This window comes from Odocoileus virginianus, chromosome 6, assembly GCF_023699985.2.
Source record: "Odocoileus virginianus isolate 20LAN1187 ecotype Illinois chromosome 6, Ovbor_1.2, whole genome shotgun sequence".
NCBI lineage: Eukaryota > Metazoa > Chordata > Mammalia > Artiodactyla > Cervidae > Odocoileus > Odocoileus virginianus.
Genome location: NC_069679.1, coordinates 33,188,937 through 33,208,240, shown reverse-complemented (window position 1 = coordinate 33,208,240; position 19,304 = coordinate 33,188,937). Strand labels below are relative to the sequence as shown.

Here is a 19,304-nt window from a genome sequence, read left to right as displayed (position 1 = left end):
TATCATGACTGTCATTATTATCTTCGTTATTATTTACCATGTATTGGCTGTTTGTTCCCATTATGTTAGCAAAAAAAAAAAAAGAATTAATCATATGGGCATATTATTAAGAGTACAAATTTACACTAGGGATATTATCAGCTTACTTTAGCCATTTTGTCAATGCTTCATAATCCTTTGATCAGGTTTAGAGAAAGAGAGAGGAGGAGGAAGGAAGGAATGGAAGAAGGGAGGGAGGCAGGAGGAAGAGAGGTAGGAAGGAAGGAAAGGTCTGCCCAAGCTCACAAAGAATTTAAAAATAACAGGTAGGATTTGACTGTTATAGTCATTACTAGAAAGAAAAGCAACAAACTAAAAAGTCCACTCGATTACAATAAAACTACTGGCAAGACGTTCCTTTAGTTCATTGCAGTGAAGACTTTGAAAAAATTTAGGCATACTGGAACACTTAACATTTTTGACTGCCCTCAGCAGAAGTTTTTTGGGGGCCAACTCTAATAATTTAGCCACAGTTATTATTGATGACAAGCCTATCATTAATTGGGAATTCATTTGGCAAATCCCATGGTCCTCTGCTCCCCACGTGTGGAAGCGAAAGCCACAGAGGGCCTGTAAGAAGCAGAGTGCCCGAGTTGCCCGTGGCATCGCCAGGATGCCACCACGTACACCTGGAGTCGCCACGGTCAGGGGGCAGGCCTGTGAACACCCTCGACCCGCGCTGGCAATGACAGGGAAGGGCAGTCGCAGAACTTCTTTAATGTCCTTTGCCTGAGTCCATACATGAATGCACACTCAGCTCCAGAAGGCACTTAAAGCTTTCTTCAAAGATGATGGGCTAATTCACCATTTCTCACATCCTACAAAACACCACCATACTGGATGCAACGCTTTTACTGTGGAACGCTGTAAGTGATGAATGTTCTCCTGTGTGGGTGGGGCCACATCAGGATGCTTTCTCTGCAAATGGCTTGTATTTCGTCCTTCATTAACTTCTCTGTACAAGGATACAGTTTTCTATATACTAAGAGCATGCTTTGGGTATTCCACTCAATGCTTATTGATGAGGTTATCGTCATTCACACTTCTGAGACAGAACATTCAGTTTTACTGTTAAAATCTCAAGCCTTCTAAAAAACAGGTATGCATTTGATTTACTTATAGGGCTAAATGATCCTTTTATGGATTAAAACTCAAAGCATCAGATTTGTCTTTGAAATGACTAGTTGCCGAGGTGGTTAAATTAATACTACTACTACAGAAGACAGTATCAAGAGAATGGGGGAAATGTTTGCCGTATTTCCATAAGCCATGTGGGAGAATGGTGGCATGTAAGAAATTTAAAATGTTTTTCACTAATTTAAGTGTCCCTAAGTTTCAATAAATGTAATGATAATATAGGAGATAATATTTTACTCTAAGGGAAAATCAAGAGAATTATTTATTTTACTAGATGAATCTATTGGTCAAAGCACTTCACCAAAAATCACCAGTGAGTCAATTCCAAGTATCAGTTAGTCATCTTGCTACAGGACATTATGGAACACATAGAAAAAACTATCTCCACTGACCAAAGGGACCTGTGTAGAATAAATTCTTCAAATTTGTTTCTTGAAAGTACTTATATCTTAGAAAAACAAAAAAGAATTGCATTATACCTAGAGGACATCATTTTAAATAGTGATGGAAATATATATTAAGAAAGAACATCTTGAAATATTGAGAGAATGTTAATATTTACTTAGACTAAAAATTCATCAGTGATCTCTCTCCAGACCCCATGATGAGAGAAAATACTATGAGAAAAGTATTTATTAAAAAGAAGATTTAAGAAAAAATTTTAAAGAGCCACATGTAAGATGGAGAGATGAAATTTGGATAAAATAATGAAATTCCCCTTAATTAATCTCAGTTCTAGCAGCTCTTTGTATTACCTGAGCTGAGTGATGGGAGACTGGCCTGTTCAAGATGCAGTGGAAAATACAGTTGTAGATAGACTGAACAAAATTTCACATTTGTACTACATAAGCTGTCATGGGTTTCTCTCTGCTACTAAAAAGTCTAAGCATTCAAAGAGACATACAGTCTGTTCTCCAACTCTCCTTTTCCAAATAGGTACAGTATCATATCCTGACCCCCCAAAAATGACCTTTATAAATTTGCCACTTAACAAAATAAAACTCTTCAAGTGATCAATAGGATTTGCCATCCAAAACAGATGGTGACTGCTGATAAAATTTTGAAGGCCTTCTCTGAAACTATGGACCACAGATTAATTCATTGTCCTCTAAGAGCTGGTTTAGGCCTTAATACACATGAAGACTGGAAGATTATTTCCTAGTTCCTATTCATGTCACTCCTGCAACATGCATATTTCCTTAGAAACTCCTTAAATCCAGCCAGCTGAAAACATGGTGCCAAGGGTTTCTCCAGAGCATCAGAGCCACTGCAAAGAAATATAGAACTCAAAGAAAAAGTGACATGGCCTGACTTCCTATGAATTGTTTCTCATTAAAAAATATATAATGTAGAAGTAAATAGTACTAATAAGGAGCAGAAATAACACAGAGTGAAGAGGGTAGCAAGTAAGAAAGCTGAATGAAGACACTCACAGAAAAAAATATTTAAACTCTTAAAAGATTTAATTATCTGGCTGATTTCCATAATATGGGAAATCTTGCTAGATTAATTGAGAAACTAAAAGTTAATTATAAAACACCCAAAAATGCTACTTCTGGGAACCCCACTGATTCATTTTTAACAGTGAATTTTATCACAGGTTACTGTGATCATAGCAAAATGTTTTATTAAAATGTTTTAAAAATGGACCAGCATCCACTGTCGCAACAGTAGGAGTTGCAAGCCAAGCAGGATATTGAGTCCTTCCAAGAAGCTTGAACCATGGAATACAGGAGCCAACAGCAAACACCCCTGAAACTCACAGACTCTTTGGCAGCACAACAATGAAGCTTCTTAAGAGTAATCAGAGCCCCCAACACTCCCACAGCTCCTTTGGCACCAAATAAACCTTGCTTGAGAAGGAAATTTATAGAGGCAGACATAGAATTTTATGAGGCCTGAGTAACATATTTATTTCAGCACATTTTGGTCATAAAATTATCATTGAGCTGAATGTTCTGGCAAGTAAACACAGTTCAGTCTTTTTTGCCTCAAAAGGAGGCTTACTCTGGGTTGTAGTACTCAGATCCAGGCTGTGCTTGTTATTCGGAATTTTAGTACCAGTCACTTCTATATAGTCCTAGGGCAAATGCCATTGGGACAGTGAAAGGTGACTGCTGAGGTTTCTGCTACCTAGCAGCATTGATGCACTGGCTGCTGAAATGTAAAAACACTTTCTGGGAACAATTTAGTCAAGCGTCATATAGCAGAGATGAGTAGTATAATAGCTGTGGGTTCCCTGCATTGCATTTTTTTAAGTGCTTGACTTACGGGTGTTTTCTTTTTCCCCAAGAAGGAGAAACTTAACCTTTTTTTACCTCCTGATTTTAAAGTAAAATAATAAAATGAAAATATAATATAATATAGTAATTTGCATCACTTGAGCCCAGACAAACAGAGAGTGGTGTTAGTTTGACAGAAACATACTAGATGTTAGGAGAAAATAAATCAACCAGTGAATTTAAAAGTGATCTTTCCTCCCAATCAAAATCACAAAACAATCTTCACATCAAAGTCGGTTTCTTTCACCAATTCCAATAAAGAGATTTTAAATCCTACATTTTATTTTTTATTTTAAAGAGCAATAACAAATCATCTGTCAAAATGTTAGGAGACTCCAAATTGCCAAAACAAGCTTGAAAAGAAAGGCAGAATTGGAGTTCTCACACTTCGTGATTACAGAATGCACTACAAAGCTATAAAATACAGTACTAGCATAAAGATACGGAGAAGGCAATGGCAACTCACTCCAGTACTCTTGCCTGGAAAATCCCACGGACGGAGGAGCCTGGTAGGCTGCAGTCCATGGGGTCGCTAAGAGTCAGACACGACTGAGCAACTTCTCTTTCACTTTTCACCTTCATGCATTGGAGAAGGAAATGGCAACCCACTCCAGTGTTCTTGCCTGGAGAATCCCAGGGACGGAGGAGCCTGGTGGGCTTCTGTCTATGGGGTTGCACAGAGTTGGACATGACTGAAGCGACTTAGCAGCAGCAGCAGCAGCATAAAGATAGGCAGAAGACCACTGGAAATCAAATAAAGCCCAGAAGTAAATTCTCACATTTATGGTCAAGTGATTTTTGACAAAGCTTCCAAGACCATGCAATGGGGAAAAGGAAGTTTTAGTAACAAATGATGGTGGGAAACTATCTTTATACAAAAGAATGAACTTGGACAGTTACCGAAAGCCATGTACAAAAATTAACCCGAAGTGAATCAAAGACTGAAAAGTAAGAACTGGAACTATAAAACTCTTAGATGAAAACATAGGGCAAATGCTTCATGACACTGGATTTGGCAATGATTTCTTGGATATGGCATCAAAGACATAGGCAACAAAAGAAAAAGTAGACAAATTGGACTTCATGAAAACTTGCAGATTTTTGTTGTCAAAAGACAACAAAAACAAACAACCCAGCTTCAAAATGGACAAATGACTTGAACAGTCTTTTTGCCAAAGAAGATACACAATAAGTATGTGAAAAGATGCTCAAGATTATGAGTCATTGTGCTGTGCTTAGTCGCTCAGTCATATCCAACTCTTTGCAACCCCATGGACTGCAGCCTGCCAGGCTCCTCTGTCCACGCAGATTCTCCAGGCAAGAACACTGGAGTGGGTTCCTATGCCCTCTCCAGGAGATCTTCCCAACCCAGGGATCAAACCCAGTTCTCCCACATTGCAGGTGGCTTCTTTACCATCTGAGCCACCAGGGAAGCCCTGTGAGTCATTAGGGAAATGCAAATCAAAACCACAATGAAATACCACTTCACACCCACTAGGATGTGAAAGAAGGTAAAAGTGAAAGTCGCTCAGTTGTATCTGACTCTCTGTGACCCCATGGAATTCTATAGGCCAGAATCCTGGAGTGGGTAGCCTTTCCCTTCTCCAGGCGATCTTCCAACCCAGGGATCGAACCCAGGTCTTCCACATTGCAGGTGGATTCTTTACCAGCTGAGCCACAAGGGAAGCCCAAGAATACTGGAGTGGGTAGCTGATCCCTTCTCCAGCGGATCTTCCTGACCCAGGAATCAAACTGGGGTCTCCTGCACTGCAGGTGGATTCTTTACCAACTCAGCCATGAGGGAATGGCTACTATTTGAAAAAAAAAAAAAAAACAGCAGACAATGATAAGTGTTGGTGAGAATGTAAAGAAATTGGAATCCTTGTGCATTGTTGGTGAGAATGTAAATGATACAGCTACTGTGGAAAGTAGTATGGTGATTTCGCAAAAAAAAAAAAATTAAAATAGAAACACCATACAAGTCAGTAATTCCACTTCAGGGTATATGAACTCCCCACCCCCCCACCACCAAAAAAAAAGAAAAAAGTGAAACAGACACTCACACAGATATTTGTATTCTTATGTTCATAAGTTTATTCAAAATAGCCAAAAGGCAGAGGAAATACGGATGTCCATCAGTAGATGAATGGATAAACAAAATGTAGTATATACGTATAATGGAATATTATTCAGTCTTGAAGAAAATGTTGACACAAGCTACAACATGGATAAACCTTGAAGACATTACATAAGAGAAATAAACTAGTCACAAAAGGACAAATCCTGTATGATTCCACGTGTATGTGGTACCTAGAATAGTCAGGTTGACAGAGACAGAAAGTAGAATGGTGGTTGCCAGAGGCTGGGAGGAGGGGTGAATGTAGAGTTATTGTTTTAAAAGTCCAGAGCTTCAGTTTGGGAAGAAGAAAAAGTTTTGGAGATGATTGGTGGTAATGGTTGTATAACAATGTGAACTTATTTAGTGCCACAGAATTGTCCAATTAAAAATAGTTTAAGTGGTTTAAGTTATATGTTATATATATTTTATTACAATAAAATAATTATTAGAAGATCAACAATATTGAATTAATTAACTGTTAAAAAATTAGAAAGAACTTTGTCAAAATATAGGTTAAACAAATTTAACCCACTATAGAGTATTTATGTAGTCAGTAACATTTGTTGATGGTGGCAACACAGAAATGCCCGTGATATGGTGTTAAATGGGAAAGAGGTGAAATTGTCACATACTATAGTTGCAATTATAACTAAATCTAGCTCAAGGGAGAAAAACTAAAAGGAAACATCAAAATTCTTTAAAAATTTGCATTGGAGTAGTGAGACTATTTGCTTTTTTTTAAACCTATTTTCCTGTTGTTTTTGAAACAGGATGTAATCATCATTCATGAAAAATAAATTTATAATCAAAACTGAACAAGGAATAAGGGAAAGTTTTTAAATAATTATTATTAAAACCCCTTTTGGTTATCCATAAAATCCAGGATGCTGGGGGGATTTGGGGTTTGGTTTTATCTATTTATTTATTATTTTTTTGAGGCTTTTGCAAAATAGTACAAATACAGAAGGTGAGTAATAGGTTCCTAGAAAGCCCTTGCTCAATTCTATGCTTCAAAACCTGCTTCAGGATTTGGGTCACTGAGCAGGGACACAGAAGACAAGCATTTCTAAAGAAAGAAATTTTTCAAAGAGTGCCATGCACTTGACACGGCAAAGATAACTTCCCAGAGGCAGAAACTGCATGTTCAGAGAGATACCTCTCTAGGTTAGACAGACTCATCGCTGAGCAAATAGCCTTTAAAACTGCTTTCCCAAATGAGGCAGTGAGTGATGCTAAGTAGATTATAACTTGATTCTGTATCCATCTGTGTCTGGCATACTTGCTGTTATTAGCTCATTGTCTTTTAGCAACCACTTCTAGGCTTACCCTACCACCCACTCAAGGAAAAGAGAATCAGAACAAGAGAGGATCTGATTTCGAGGGTGATATCTGCTCTTTAGAAGGGACAGGTAGAGGGCAAGCAAAGATGGTGGGTGGCTGTGTCACAGAACAGACGCTGCAGCTGCACTTCTGGCCACCTAGTCATTTAACAGACCCTCCCATGACCTCCCACTTAGAGCAGCCTCCCAGAGAGGGGAGTGACGGAGACCTGTGGAAGATGTCCCCTGAGGCACCAAGGTAACCAGCTTCCCAGAGGCCCAACAACCGTGTGCCTTTCTAATGTCTCCAGTTGTTACAAATCCCTCCCCGCAAGAGCCATTATCCAATCCGTCTTCCAGAGCCATTGTTCCCAGCAGACACTGCCACAAAATATTCTCATAAATTGAGTTCCATTCCATGATGCTCTTGGATCATGGTTTGAAGAAGTTTTCCAAAGTCCTCGTTTGCTTTCTTTTCTACCCTCTGCCACTTTGGACCATTCTGTTGTCTCATCAATCCTAGGTGGTTCGAGATCAGATCTCTCACTGCACAGTGAAATTGCGCCAGACCACGGGTCTCATGGAGTACTGCCTGGAGGTGATTAAGGAAAATGATCCTAGTGGCTTTTTGCAGGTAAGTGTCAACAAGTTTCTGCTTCAGATTCTCAGTGTTCCATGAGACTGACTCTATGATGCCAAGGCCAGACTCCCAACAGACCTAGCTGGGTATGGGCCGCTCCACAGTGGAACCCACTTTTGTGTTGCCATGTAGATGTGGGTGCCTTTGGAACGTCACTGGCTTCTCAGAAGATTCTACCATCATGGGCTCCAAGACTAAAAAGGCTTTTTAAATTTGTTTTTGTTTATATTTGATCATGAAAACATAATTCCCTCTAAGTTGCTCCAAAGCAAACTTATTATAAGATTTGGGTCCCTTTACTAATATCTTGGACAGTTTTGTCAGAAATGTAAGTATACACATGTTTCTACCTTGTTTACACCTCCTTCTGGCAAGTCAGTGATCTCCCAAACAGAGTGAAAATTTTTCATTGTTTGGATGTCTCATGATTTCTTTAGTGTTGTTTTAGTGACATGCTGTGATGTCAGCTAAATTTTACTTAACTTTTGATCCCAATGATTAATGGACCTTTGATTAATGAACATGTAGCTTCCTTCCAACTAACATTCTACCAAACTGGCCAAGAATGATAGAGGTGGGGGGCTAAATATAAGAAATGAAAAAGTCCTCTACCAAAGAATCAGATCATGCATGAAGATGATGTAAGGAAATCTTATCTTACAGATGATCATATGCAACCTCTCTGACCCCTTAATAAAAGTCATTAGGTCTTAGGTCTTGACATGATACCCATAGCTCATATCAGAAACCTATGATTGTTGGTGCTAGTGGATTTCAGTAATTGCTAAACATATCGCTACTGAATGTTGTTGGCTTTTAGCTGATCAGTCATAAATAGCATGATCATGTATCCAGATCATATAATAGAGCAGCTAACAGCTTCTAATTATAAATAGTGATCCCTCTGAGTCCCAGAAGTATTCAGATTTTCATGATAAATCACAGGTTACTCTCATCATCAGAAGCTCCTCGCTGCCTGCATAGAAACAGGAAGGGTGTGGGTCCCAAGGCACTTGGTGGGGCACTTTGGGAGAGCCAAAAAGCAGTTTGAGTGCCCACTGTGGGGTTGTATGTCTTAGGCTATGCTCTTTATTCCAATAGATTTCTGATGCCCTCATAAGGAGAGTGCACCTGACTGAGGATCAGTGGGGGAAAGGCACGCTCACTCCCAGGATGACCACGGACTTCGACTTGAGTCTGGACAACAGCCCCCTGCTGCAGTCCATCCACCAGCTCGACTTTGTGCAGATGAAAGGTGCGTGCCTGTGCCCCACGCAGTCAGAGCAACTCCCTGCTGGAAGCAGGGTAAAGGCAGCTTGCAGATTGCAGCAAACAAAAGGCAGCCACCAGGTTTATAAATCAGCTGAGAGGTGAGAAAGTCCACACACACACACACACACACACCCCCTCTGGTTAGTGTTACAAAAGTGTGGAGTAGCTCCCATCTTATTGTGTAATGGAAATGTGTATCCTTGTAGCTGGAATGTCGGATAAATCAGATGGACTCAATACTCGCCTTTTTGAGAGACTTAAGAGATTTCACATGTTCAGCATTAGAGGAAGAAAGAGAAAGAACATCACTGTACATAAATAACATCTTGTTACAGATGGTAACCCTGATATATTGATATAAATCAAGGGAGTTCAGCATTGAAACTACTTCTACAGGGATAGAGATAATGGCAGACAGTTGATTGTGGATTAGCAGGAATTTGAGAGGATCAGAATTGGCTTGCCTACACTGGTCAGGAAAATGAGAGCCTGGGTGCAGAAGGAAAATGAAAGTATTTAATAAAAACGTTAACATTTTAAATTTTTTGGTCTCTGAAATTAAGGGGTGTGGCAAGATCTCGGAGATTTGTCGTATCTGCTGAGGGGACATACAAGTACTTAAAATTATCTTAAGGAATATAATTCTTTGGAGAAAACATAAAAACTCAAGCCAACCATGCAATAATATTTTTATGGCAGTGTAAGTAATATCCCATTTGAAAAATATTTCTGATTTTTGAAAACCTTTTTATGGTGAAATAACTTATACATTCACAGTAAGTTGCAAAAATAGTAAGGAGAGGTCCCCTATACCCTTCATCCCGTTTCCATCCATGGTTGCATCTGACATAACTGTCACAAAACATCACAACTGACATCAGTACGGTGTGTGTGTATGTGTAGTTCCGTGCCATCACGTCACATGTGCAACCACCTCTGCAGTCCAGATACAGAACTACTCCATCAAAGCCTTCCCTCATCTGCCTGGTTTAGTCCCCCATCCCCACTGATCTGGCTTCCATCTCCATAACTTTGTCATTTTCTGATCTTTTTTAAAACTAAAGTAATTGATTTGCTCTTTGCTTCTCCGAGTTTAGGAGAAGGAAATGGCAACCCACTCTAGTATTCTTGCCTGGAGAATCCCATGGACGGAGGAGCCTGGTGGGCTACAGTCCACAGGGTCGCAAAGAGTCAGACACGACTGAGCGACTTCACTTTTACTTTCACTTTCTCCCAGTTTAAGCATCCATGTAATAAATAACTTAGAATCCAATGCTTTAGAATTTTTGTGTTTTAAGAAAAATCTGCATATGTCCTTTTATTAGACAGAACCATATAACCCTGCAGGTGTTAGGGGTCTATACTACATCATGCAGTTACACACATTCCTGTCCTGGGTAATGTACAGTACTTCTCTCATCCTCTTAATGAGTTTTTGTCCTCTTTTATCTTCAGTTTCCTCACCTTTTTGTTTAATATGTATTGCTTTGGGATAATGCCTTTATTAATTTTCAAAGTAACTAGTGTATAGATTGTAAATAAAAATGCTTTGTTGTAGTAACAAAAACATTTAGCTTTTACTGGCTGCCTACCAAATCAGACATACTCTTTCCATGGATTACAAAATGCTTTCTATGGATTAACTCACTTTATTCTCCCAATCCTAGTAGGCAGCTGAGGACATTGAGGTGCAGGAAGACTGGGTCACTTGCCTGGGCTCACCCAGCTAGTGACTGGCAGGGCCAGAATTCAAACCCATGGAGCATGGCTCCAGAACCCACACCCACAACTTCCAGTTTGTGCTGTAAAGTTATTGCCTTACCACTTCTTCAAAAAGTAATTGAATTCGTCTCTTAAACTTGAGAAATTTAAAATTTTTTTTTGTTGCAGCAATGCTTTCAGGCTTTAAAAAAAAAAATTTAACACCTACATGATAGCCTGTGGTGTGTCACCATCCCAATAATATGCAGAGCCCCCTTGATCAGCCTCTTTCTGTCCCCAGTTCCTTCAACAAGGTAGAATCATTAAAAGGTTATGTCACAAGTAGCTCAGAGGAGAAAATGTGTCACAAAAGGGCAATGTAAGAGCTTTTGGTGAAAGAGAGAAAAAAAAAAAGAGTCAATCCAATTAGCCTTGGTGATGGGGCAGGAGGAGGAGCAGGTAGAGCATAGAGGCCGAAGGGCTTTCAGATGCTTTAATCAGCTGAAAGCCCTCTCCTCCCCCATCCATTCTGAGTGATGTCCATCTGCCATGGTGGAGTCCAGGCCAGCTGACACAGTGGTAACAATTGTATTGGAATGAACGGGCCCTTCCTTGGAGCTAGCAATTACAGATTCACGTGTTGTACACCACAGATCACACTCCTAAAGCATTATCACGTGGCCACTTAGGGCTGCACACAGGTGTAACTATGGACATGACTGTACACACAGCAGAGAATGCCATGCACGTGAAAGGCCAAAATGCAGAACACTCTTACAGCAAAAACTCACCTAGAATACAAAATTATCCAAAACAGTTAATATAGTAGGCCACTTGGTATGAGACTAGATTATTTAATTTTCCATTTCTTTTTAATACTTCATGTTATTTACTTCAGATAAGTATCCCTCTGAGGAGTTAATTCATATGTTTATGTGTGTGTGTTGTGTTCACTAAATTTAATTAATTCAGTAAGAGCCCAGTCCTCCTTAAAATCTGAATAATTTTTATCTGTCACACTTTCAAAGGAGAGAAAAAGCCAAAAGCTCATGACCCAGAACTCAGTTACCTGCAGTTAAGACTTCTCTTGCTTGCCCCTTTGATGTCTGTTAGCATATACACAACCGTGCCTAGTGCGTAGTTGGTCTTTTTATTTTCTTAGGATATTCATAGTCAGTTTAGCAAACTGAGCTTCACAGTCAGGAAAAATATCTCAAGAAATTGCACCCTCATATCCATGTAGTAATAGTTAAATTTAAGTAGCACTTGAAATGGTGTTAATCTGACCATTGTAAGATTAACAATATGTTGGTTTCAATATATAATTTCTAATTGTGCTAAGGGGATTAGTAGAAAGTTTAAAATATTTCCAAAGTTACTTGAAATAGGCATTTAAGTCTGTGACTCAAACTTACAACTAAAATATCTGTCTACTTCCTGACTCAAAATTTGAGAATCTCTCCGGTTTTGAAATTTTATCTCAGATGCCTTTTTTTTTTAACATCAGAGAAGATAGGTCTCTTGCTAATTTTAAAATATTCTCACAGCATCTGCTACTCAACTAAAATGCATTGTCTAAAATTATTTTCTTATTAGCTAAGGATTTAACTGATCTGCTCTTTTGGATTCCATATCACCCTCAAGCAATTGAGATCTGAATGAAGAATGTTGGTACCCTCTTTGTTCAAACATCACAAAATGTAAGGGCATTTTTCCAGTTGCATTTTGATTAGAAAATCATCTTACCCTCTTTCCAGACTACTGGGAGTGGTGTTTGATCTCTCAAGCTTTTCTTTTGTAGAAAACAACCAATTAAACTTTGTTTTCTGTTTTTATTATAGAGTAATAGAAACATTTTTTCTTAATCCTAAATTGCTATTTTCAACTTTTACCTGGTCATGGGAAGGAAATTTTAATATCTTTTTTGCCAGTCTATCAAGGGCTCTGTTGCTTGGTTCAGAGTAGATTCCAGATACATACTGTCTCCCAGAAAAATATTATTACCCCAGAATTGTTTAAGGACACAAAGTATCCCAAGGTTCATTTGTTAGTGCTAAAATAAAACACCAGATGCCAGGGTGTTCATTCTGACCCAGGGTGAAACATTGACCTGACAGTTCATCAAGCCTTTTTAACCCATAGACCAACAGATATTAATCTCTTGAGTGCCTCTACTCACCTAAGGACACAGTAATCTCCATTAACTCATGTTGAATGTTAAAAAGCCCTGAATATGCACCAAGGTCATGGGCAAGGACAATGTGATCTAAACAGATTCTCCTATAGATCATGGAAAAAGAACACCCAGAGGTTTGGCAAAGATGGGGATGAGCATACATGGGGTGGTGGTGGTGGTTTAGTCACAAAGTCGTGTCCAACTCTTGCAATCCCATGGACTGTGGCCTACTAGGCTCCTCTGTCCATGGGGTTTCCCAGGCAAGAATACGGGAGTGGGTAGCCATTCCCTTCTCCAGGGGATCTTCCCAACTCAGGGATTGAACCTGCATCTCCTGAATTGCAGGCGGATTCTTTGCCACTGAACCACCAGGGAAGCCCCCATATGTGGGAACTTGCATGAAATCTGTTCATGCTCTGGGAGCCTGGAATTCATGTCCTCAAAGCCTGTGTGCAAGTTTATCCTCCACAAAGGACTAATGCCAGCTTTCCAGAAACAGCCTGTTCTGCTAAAGTCTAAACTTTGCTCAGATGCTATTTGTATTGTTCAACCATCATAAAAAGGAATGACAGTCCACAAAGGAACCTTCAGAGATGATGACAGTAAAATTGCTCTCCCAGCCACTACAGCTCTTAAGGTGAACTATTACAATCTACACCAGCAATTCTTGAGAAGCTTTATCGTTCACATTATAGGAACTAAGAAGAAACACTGCTCTTGGAATTAGGCCTGCACCCTCCCTCTAACTCACTATTACTGAGCCCCAGACTGGAGAGGTAGTGGTGTAAACATCCGGCCCAGGGAGCCAACCTGCTGGGCGTCAAAACCCAGCTCTGCCACTGCCTCGCCCTGAATCCTTCCTGTGTGTCAGTTCCCTTGTCTACAAATAGAGATAATAGCAGTACCTACCTTGTGGGCTGGTGTTGAAAATTAAGTGAGTGGACACGTGTAAGCCCCTCCCCAGAGCCTGGCCCTCAGCAGTGTTTCCACCTCACAGGCCTTCTCGCAGCTCCCTCACAGCTCCCTGGTCTCCCTTGTCCTCACCGCACCCTTGTGAACCCTCACAGAGGAGTTCTGGATGGTGTGAGGGCTGTCAGTCTGAAGGATGAGAGAGAAAAGTAAGTCAATGTGAAAATCATGAGAGATAATTTGAACTAGAATGACCTTAAAAAGGTAAGGATTTTGAAAACCTTGGTATAACAGGCCACAGTGGCAGAGTTTAATTTTGAGATGAGGCTCCACCAGACCCCAAGGAAGTCAGTAAGAACAGCTACCATTCTGTGTCTAAGAGAATTTTTAGCCAGAAGCTTGATTTTACAGGCTAAGAGGATACTGAGCACTAGAATTCTCATCAGGTCAGGGGAAACTAGTTATCTAGGAAAAATAAAGATGTCCAGGAATGATCATGAATGTGTTAAGATAGTTATTATAGCTCCAATTATAGGAATTTCAATAAAACAAAACCTTTTCTCTCAGAGTTCAGCTCAGGAACTGTAATGCTGTCCATTTCCAAAGCATAAGAGATAAATCCATTTGAAAATACTCTGGATTCTTGTAGGCCATTTATTTTATACCTAATAAATTGAAAAGGGGTCATAAAGATACAACACCCAATATAAAATCTGTTATTCTGAAATGCCAGCCTTAGTCTTTGTTAACAAGAGTGTAATTTTGTCACATTTCCTTTTATATTCAATGTCACTTTGGGGTAAATAAGGAAAAAGAAAAAATAATTCTCAGCACATTGAGAAATAGATTTAGACACATGCAAATGTTCACAGGTTCCTTCCTTCTCTCTCTTCCTCTCTCTTTCTAATTTGCTTTTTTGTTGTTCATTTGTTTAAATTTGGGATAGTGTTAAGATCTGAAGATTAGAGACTGGTTAGACTTTTTTTAACTCCTTGACCTTTTAAAGTATATCCCACTGAGTACTTACAAAGGCAGTTCACATGTTTTAATTACACATGACACTATATATTTCAGTGAATCTTTTAATTATACCTATGTCTATATGGGAAATGTGAATTTCATATCAGAGACATTGAAAGCATTTGTGTGATTCAAGTTGAAACCATTTTCAGAATCTTACTTGTTGACTTTAAAACTGGTGAAACATAGACTTGCCTGAAACATGAAAAAAGGGAAAATGAAGACTGATAAGGCAGAAACTGAAATAAAGTCCAAGGAGTTGTTATTTTATGGAAGTCCCTAACCAGTACCAACAGTTAAGAGAAATATTTCCCAGGAGGCTCACTGCCTGTCTCTAGAAGCCCTCTGAAGAACGGCTTGCTTAAACTTGTCAGATTTCGTTGTTGTTACTCTTCAGTTGCAAAGTTGCGTCCGACTCTTCATGACCCCATGGACTGCAGCATGCCATGCTTCCCTGTCCCTCACCATCTCCCAGCATTTGCCCAAGTTCATGTCCATTGAATCAGTGATGCCATCTAACCATCTCATCCTCTCTCACCCTGTTCTTCTGCCTTCAATTTTTCCCAGGATCAGGTCTTTTCCACTGAGTGAGCTCTTCACATCAGGTGGTCAAAGGATGGGAGCTTCAGCTTCAGCATCAGTCCTTCCAAAGGGTATTCAGGGTCAGATTTTACTCCACTGTTAATATGTTAAGAGGTATTCTTTTACTATAGAAATAATTTAAATGACAAAGTAAGTTTCTAACTAAAATAGTGACCTTAAATTAACCTCCAGTTAAGTAACAGGTTCCTGTGATGTGCTTAGTCGCTCAGTCGTGTCCGACTCTTTGAGACCCATGGCCTGTAGCCCACCAGGCTCCTCTGTCCATGGGGATTCTCCAGGCAAGAATACCAGAGTAGGTCTCCATACCCTCCTCCAGGGGAACAGGTTCCTAGAAAAGTCATTATAATCATTCAAAGGAGTTCTGTCTCCTGCCTCCTCTTTCTAGCCAGTCCTGTAGTCTATTTAGTGAATGAAAGTGAAAGTGTTAGTCAGTAGTGTCCAGCTCTTTGCGACCGCATAACTGTAGCCTACCAGGCTCCTCTGTCCATGGAATTCTTCAAGCAAGAATACTGGAGTGGGTAGCCATTCCCTTCTCCAGGGGATCTTCCCGACTCAGGGATTGAACCCAGGTGTCCTGCATTGCAGGCAGATTCTCCACCATCTGAGCCACCAGGGAAGCCTAAAGCAGTGCATTTTCTCCAAATCTAGATGTTCTGGGACTTCTGAGGCTGCAAAGCTATTTTCCTCTGATAAGATTCCATTTTTTGTGCCATTGAAACTCGAAACAGGATTTCCTTTCATAAACTGATGACCTCCAATTCACTGGTCATAATTTTGATTTAATTATGTTTGATGTGTTAAGTTAGACATGGTTTTATTGTAATGTATCAGCCTTCTTAAGTATAATAGACCTGCTTCACCTTTACATCTCTTATATCCTAGTCCCTGCTTTTGTTTTCTAGGTTATCCACCACAAAACCTTTTTTCTAAGCCACTGTTAAAGTAACTCTCTTCTTAGTTGGGGTGACTGGCAAGGAACAGATTTAATTTAGGGCATGACACTCTGAGTTCAGTTTTGGTACAGCATACCAGGTGTTCCACAATTAACATTTGTTCATCTGAACGTCCCTGGACGTGGTCCAAACCACTCTCTCCCATGTTAAAAGTGCTACAAAAATAAAATCATGTTTTGGTGCTGAAAACAATTTTTAAGCAGTTAGTAAAAACACTGCTCCCAGATTCATCAATTGAGTTCATACCTTAGGAATGAGGATTATTCATTCCCTGATATTTGTATGTCTGTATGATTGAAGGCTCTATTAATCTGCAGTTTTCATACAAGACTCAGCACAGAAGGGGGAGGGGGTATTGTGACTAGTAACACTGTGACAGATTTTCACAAGGTCAGGAGGACACTCTTACCCTCCCTGCCAGCCCCCATAGTATTCTCCAACTCACAGTTGACTGCTAAACACCAGCACAAAAACAGACTTGGGCTAGTGCCATTTTCAAGGCATAGTTACCTGGAAAGAATGCTGTCAAATTCCTCAGAAGTTTCAAAACTGAGAAATCACTTTTGTATCCCTTGGTACCAAATTTTCAAAAATCCACAGCTGTAGCTACTTACATGCATAAAATCTTGAGTGGAATCACTAATAAAAAAATGAAAGAAACTTAAACTGGTACGTAGTGATTTCAGAGTTGTTTCTCGGCATAGGCAGTCCCCATTTTATTAAATGCAGTTTAAGGGCTCAGAATAACTTTACGATACATGTATCAACGATGTTATGGATGAACTAGGCTTTAGTGGGCAAGATGGGAAATCCGGACGCCACGGCAAACATTTCCCTGAGGGGTGAGGCCTTCCATGCTGAAGGGGATGAGAATACAGGAGTCATCTCCCCTCTAGTTAGGTAGGAAGCAACACTGTGGACTTGGAAAGACACCAGTGAAGGAAAGGCACCAGAGAAGAAACGATTGCCACGCCTGGAGATTCTGTGAGGCAGATCCTATTCCGGTCCCCCCGCTCCCCAGGCTAGGAACTTAGTCCAGCCACTTGTTTACAAGTGGGTGTTGAGCATTCCTAGATGCTGAAGTGTTGACTGCTCCACAGAAGTCAGGGTTACTCTAATTTCTGTTTAGCTTCCCCTCCAGTCCCAGCGACTCCCATCCTGCAGCTGGAGGACTGCTGCACCCACAACAACAGCGCCACGCTGTCTTGGAAACAGCCGCCTCTGTCCACGGTGCCCGCGGAAGGATACATTCTGGAGCTGGATGACGGCAATGGCGGTCAGTTCCGGGTAAGTGGAGAACCTACTGGTTGATGGTTTAATCGCGAAGTCCAACTCTTTGCCACCCCGTGGACTGCAGCCCACCAGGCTCCTCTGTCCATGGCCTTTTCCAGGCAAGAATACTGGAGTGGGTTGCCAAACCTACTTCTTCTTAACCAAACTGATAATGACCACAGAAGACCCACCTCAGAGCCTCAGACCCAACCCAGCAGGACCTGCACGCCCTTCATCTGAGGCCTTCATCCTTGTCCCATCAAAGAAGGATGAAGGAGTCCCGGAATAGAAATTGCCCTTCCCTTCTGAAGAGAAAGTACCTACAGTCCTGCCAGCTCTGAAGTCAGGCTGCCTGACTTCCAGTCCCAACCAAGCCCCTAAAGCTGTGGGACTGTGCCCATTTCTCACCTCTTTGAGCCTTCAGGTCCTCATTTGTAAAAAGGAGATGATAACATGTGCCTCATGCATTGTTGTTAAGAGCCACTTGAATCATTCCTGTAAAATTCTTAGCATGCTGAAGACCCAGCCACCAGTATTCCTAGCATCCCTCTAAGGAGTTGTCATTTTGAGGCTGCGCTTTGGACTCATATTATCTTTACTCATTACATCAGCGTAATGTTGCAACATGTACAGCTAAAGAGGGAGGTAAATACCTAACCTATGCTAATGATGCATTATGCTAGGATTTATTTTAAGCTTTTGAAATACCGCTCTTCCTCCCTTCCCTGTTTCCTCCCTCTTCCCTCTCTACTATGAGGAAAAATCTGAAAAGTGATGATTTCCCTTCCTGCACTTCAAAACTCTTATGCTTTGAATGTCATCTTTGTGACAGTTCCTGAAGCTATCAGTGGATTATAAACATACCAGAGAGACCACATTCATGTTTTCAAACCTGTTTTTTAAATATAAATCATACTGGTGAATAAAGAGCTCAGTAGGTATAATATACTGAATAAATGCCAGCTTAATAAGGATAATGCTATCTGTGGTAGTAGTGGTTTAGTCGCTCAGTCTTGTCTGACTGCTATGACCCCAAATACCCAGTTTTAATCTTTGAAGCTTCATCTGCTAATAACTAGCATTCAGTGAGGTGACAGACCCACGCTAAATACAAGACACTACACTAGTCAGTTTGCACATATGACCTTATATAATCTACACACCAACCTCATAAGATAGGTATTTTTGTCCCAGTTTTACAGAGAAGGAAACTGAAGCTAAAAGAGGTCAGCTCAGAGCCCAGTATCTCACAGGATGAGTCAGATCAGGCGGACCCCAAAGTACCTTCTCTTATCCATCCTGCAACACTTGCCTCCTGAGCAACTTAGAACAAAGTATTGTGTTAGTCACTCAGTCATGTCTGATTCTTTGTGACCCCATGGACTGTGGCCTGCTAGGCTCCTCTGTCCACAGAATTCTCCAGGCAAGAATACTGAAGTGGGTTGCCATTTCCTTCTCCAGGGAATCTTCCCAAACCCAGGATCGAACCCAGGTCTCCTGCATTGCAGGCAGATTCTTTACTATCTGAGCCAAGTTCAGAGTTAAATGGTGGCCCGTTCTTTTCTGACCCTCAGGAAGTATATGTAGGAAAGGAGACCATGTGCACCGTGGATGGTCTTCACTTCAACAGCACGTACAATGCTCGCATCAAGGCCTTCAACAAAACGGGAGTCAGCCAGTACAGCAAGACGCTGGTCCTGCAGACGTCTGAGGGTAAGGCCCTTCAGCAGTATCCCTCAGAGCGAGAACTGCGAGGCATCTAGAATGGCTGGCAAGCCCGGAGGTAACCCCACCACTGCCCACATTCGCAAGTGTTTCCATGACTTGCCCTGCATTCTGGCACAGAGCCGCTGTTTCTCTCC

At 40.7% G+C, this 19,304-nt stretch overlaps 1 protein-coding gene across 8 annotated transcripts in view; it reads left to right on the top strand.

The window, feature by feature from the left end:
- Positions 1 to 19,304, top strand: part of TRIM9 (tripartite motif containing 9) — a 115,721-nt gene that overhangs the window by 71,148 nt on the left and 25,269 nt on the right. For 7 of the 8 annotated variants that reach the window (XM_070469119.1, XM_070469122.1, XM_070469118.1 and 4 more), the window contains exons 4-7: positions 7,420 to 7,530; positions 8,638 to 8,791; positions 17,300 to 17,457; positions 19,017 to 19,155. In XM_070469119.1, the coding sequence (XP_070325220.1) occupies positions 7,420 to 7,530; positions 8,638 to 8,791; positions 17,300 to 17,457; positions 19,017 to 19,155 (562 nt within the window). Of the gene's footprint in view, positions 1 to 7,419; positions 7,531 to 8,637; positions 8,792 to 17,299; positions 17,458 to 19,016; positions 19,226 to 19,304 lie in introns of all 8 variants that reach the window. The other variant, XM_070469125.1, reaches the window with a different exon arrangement.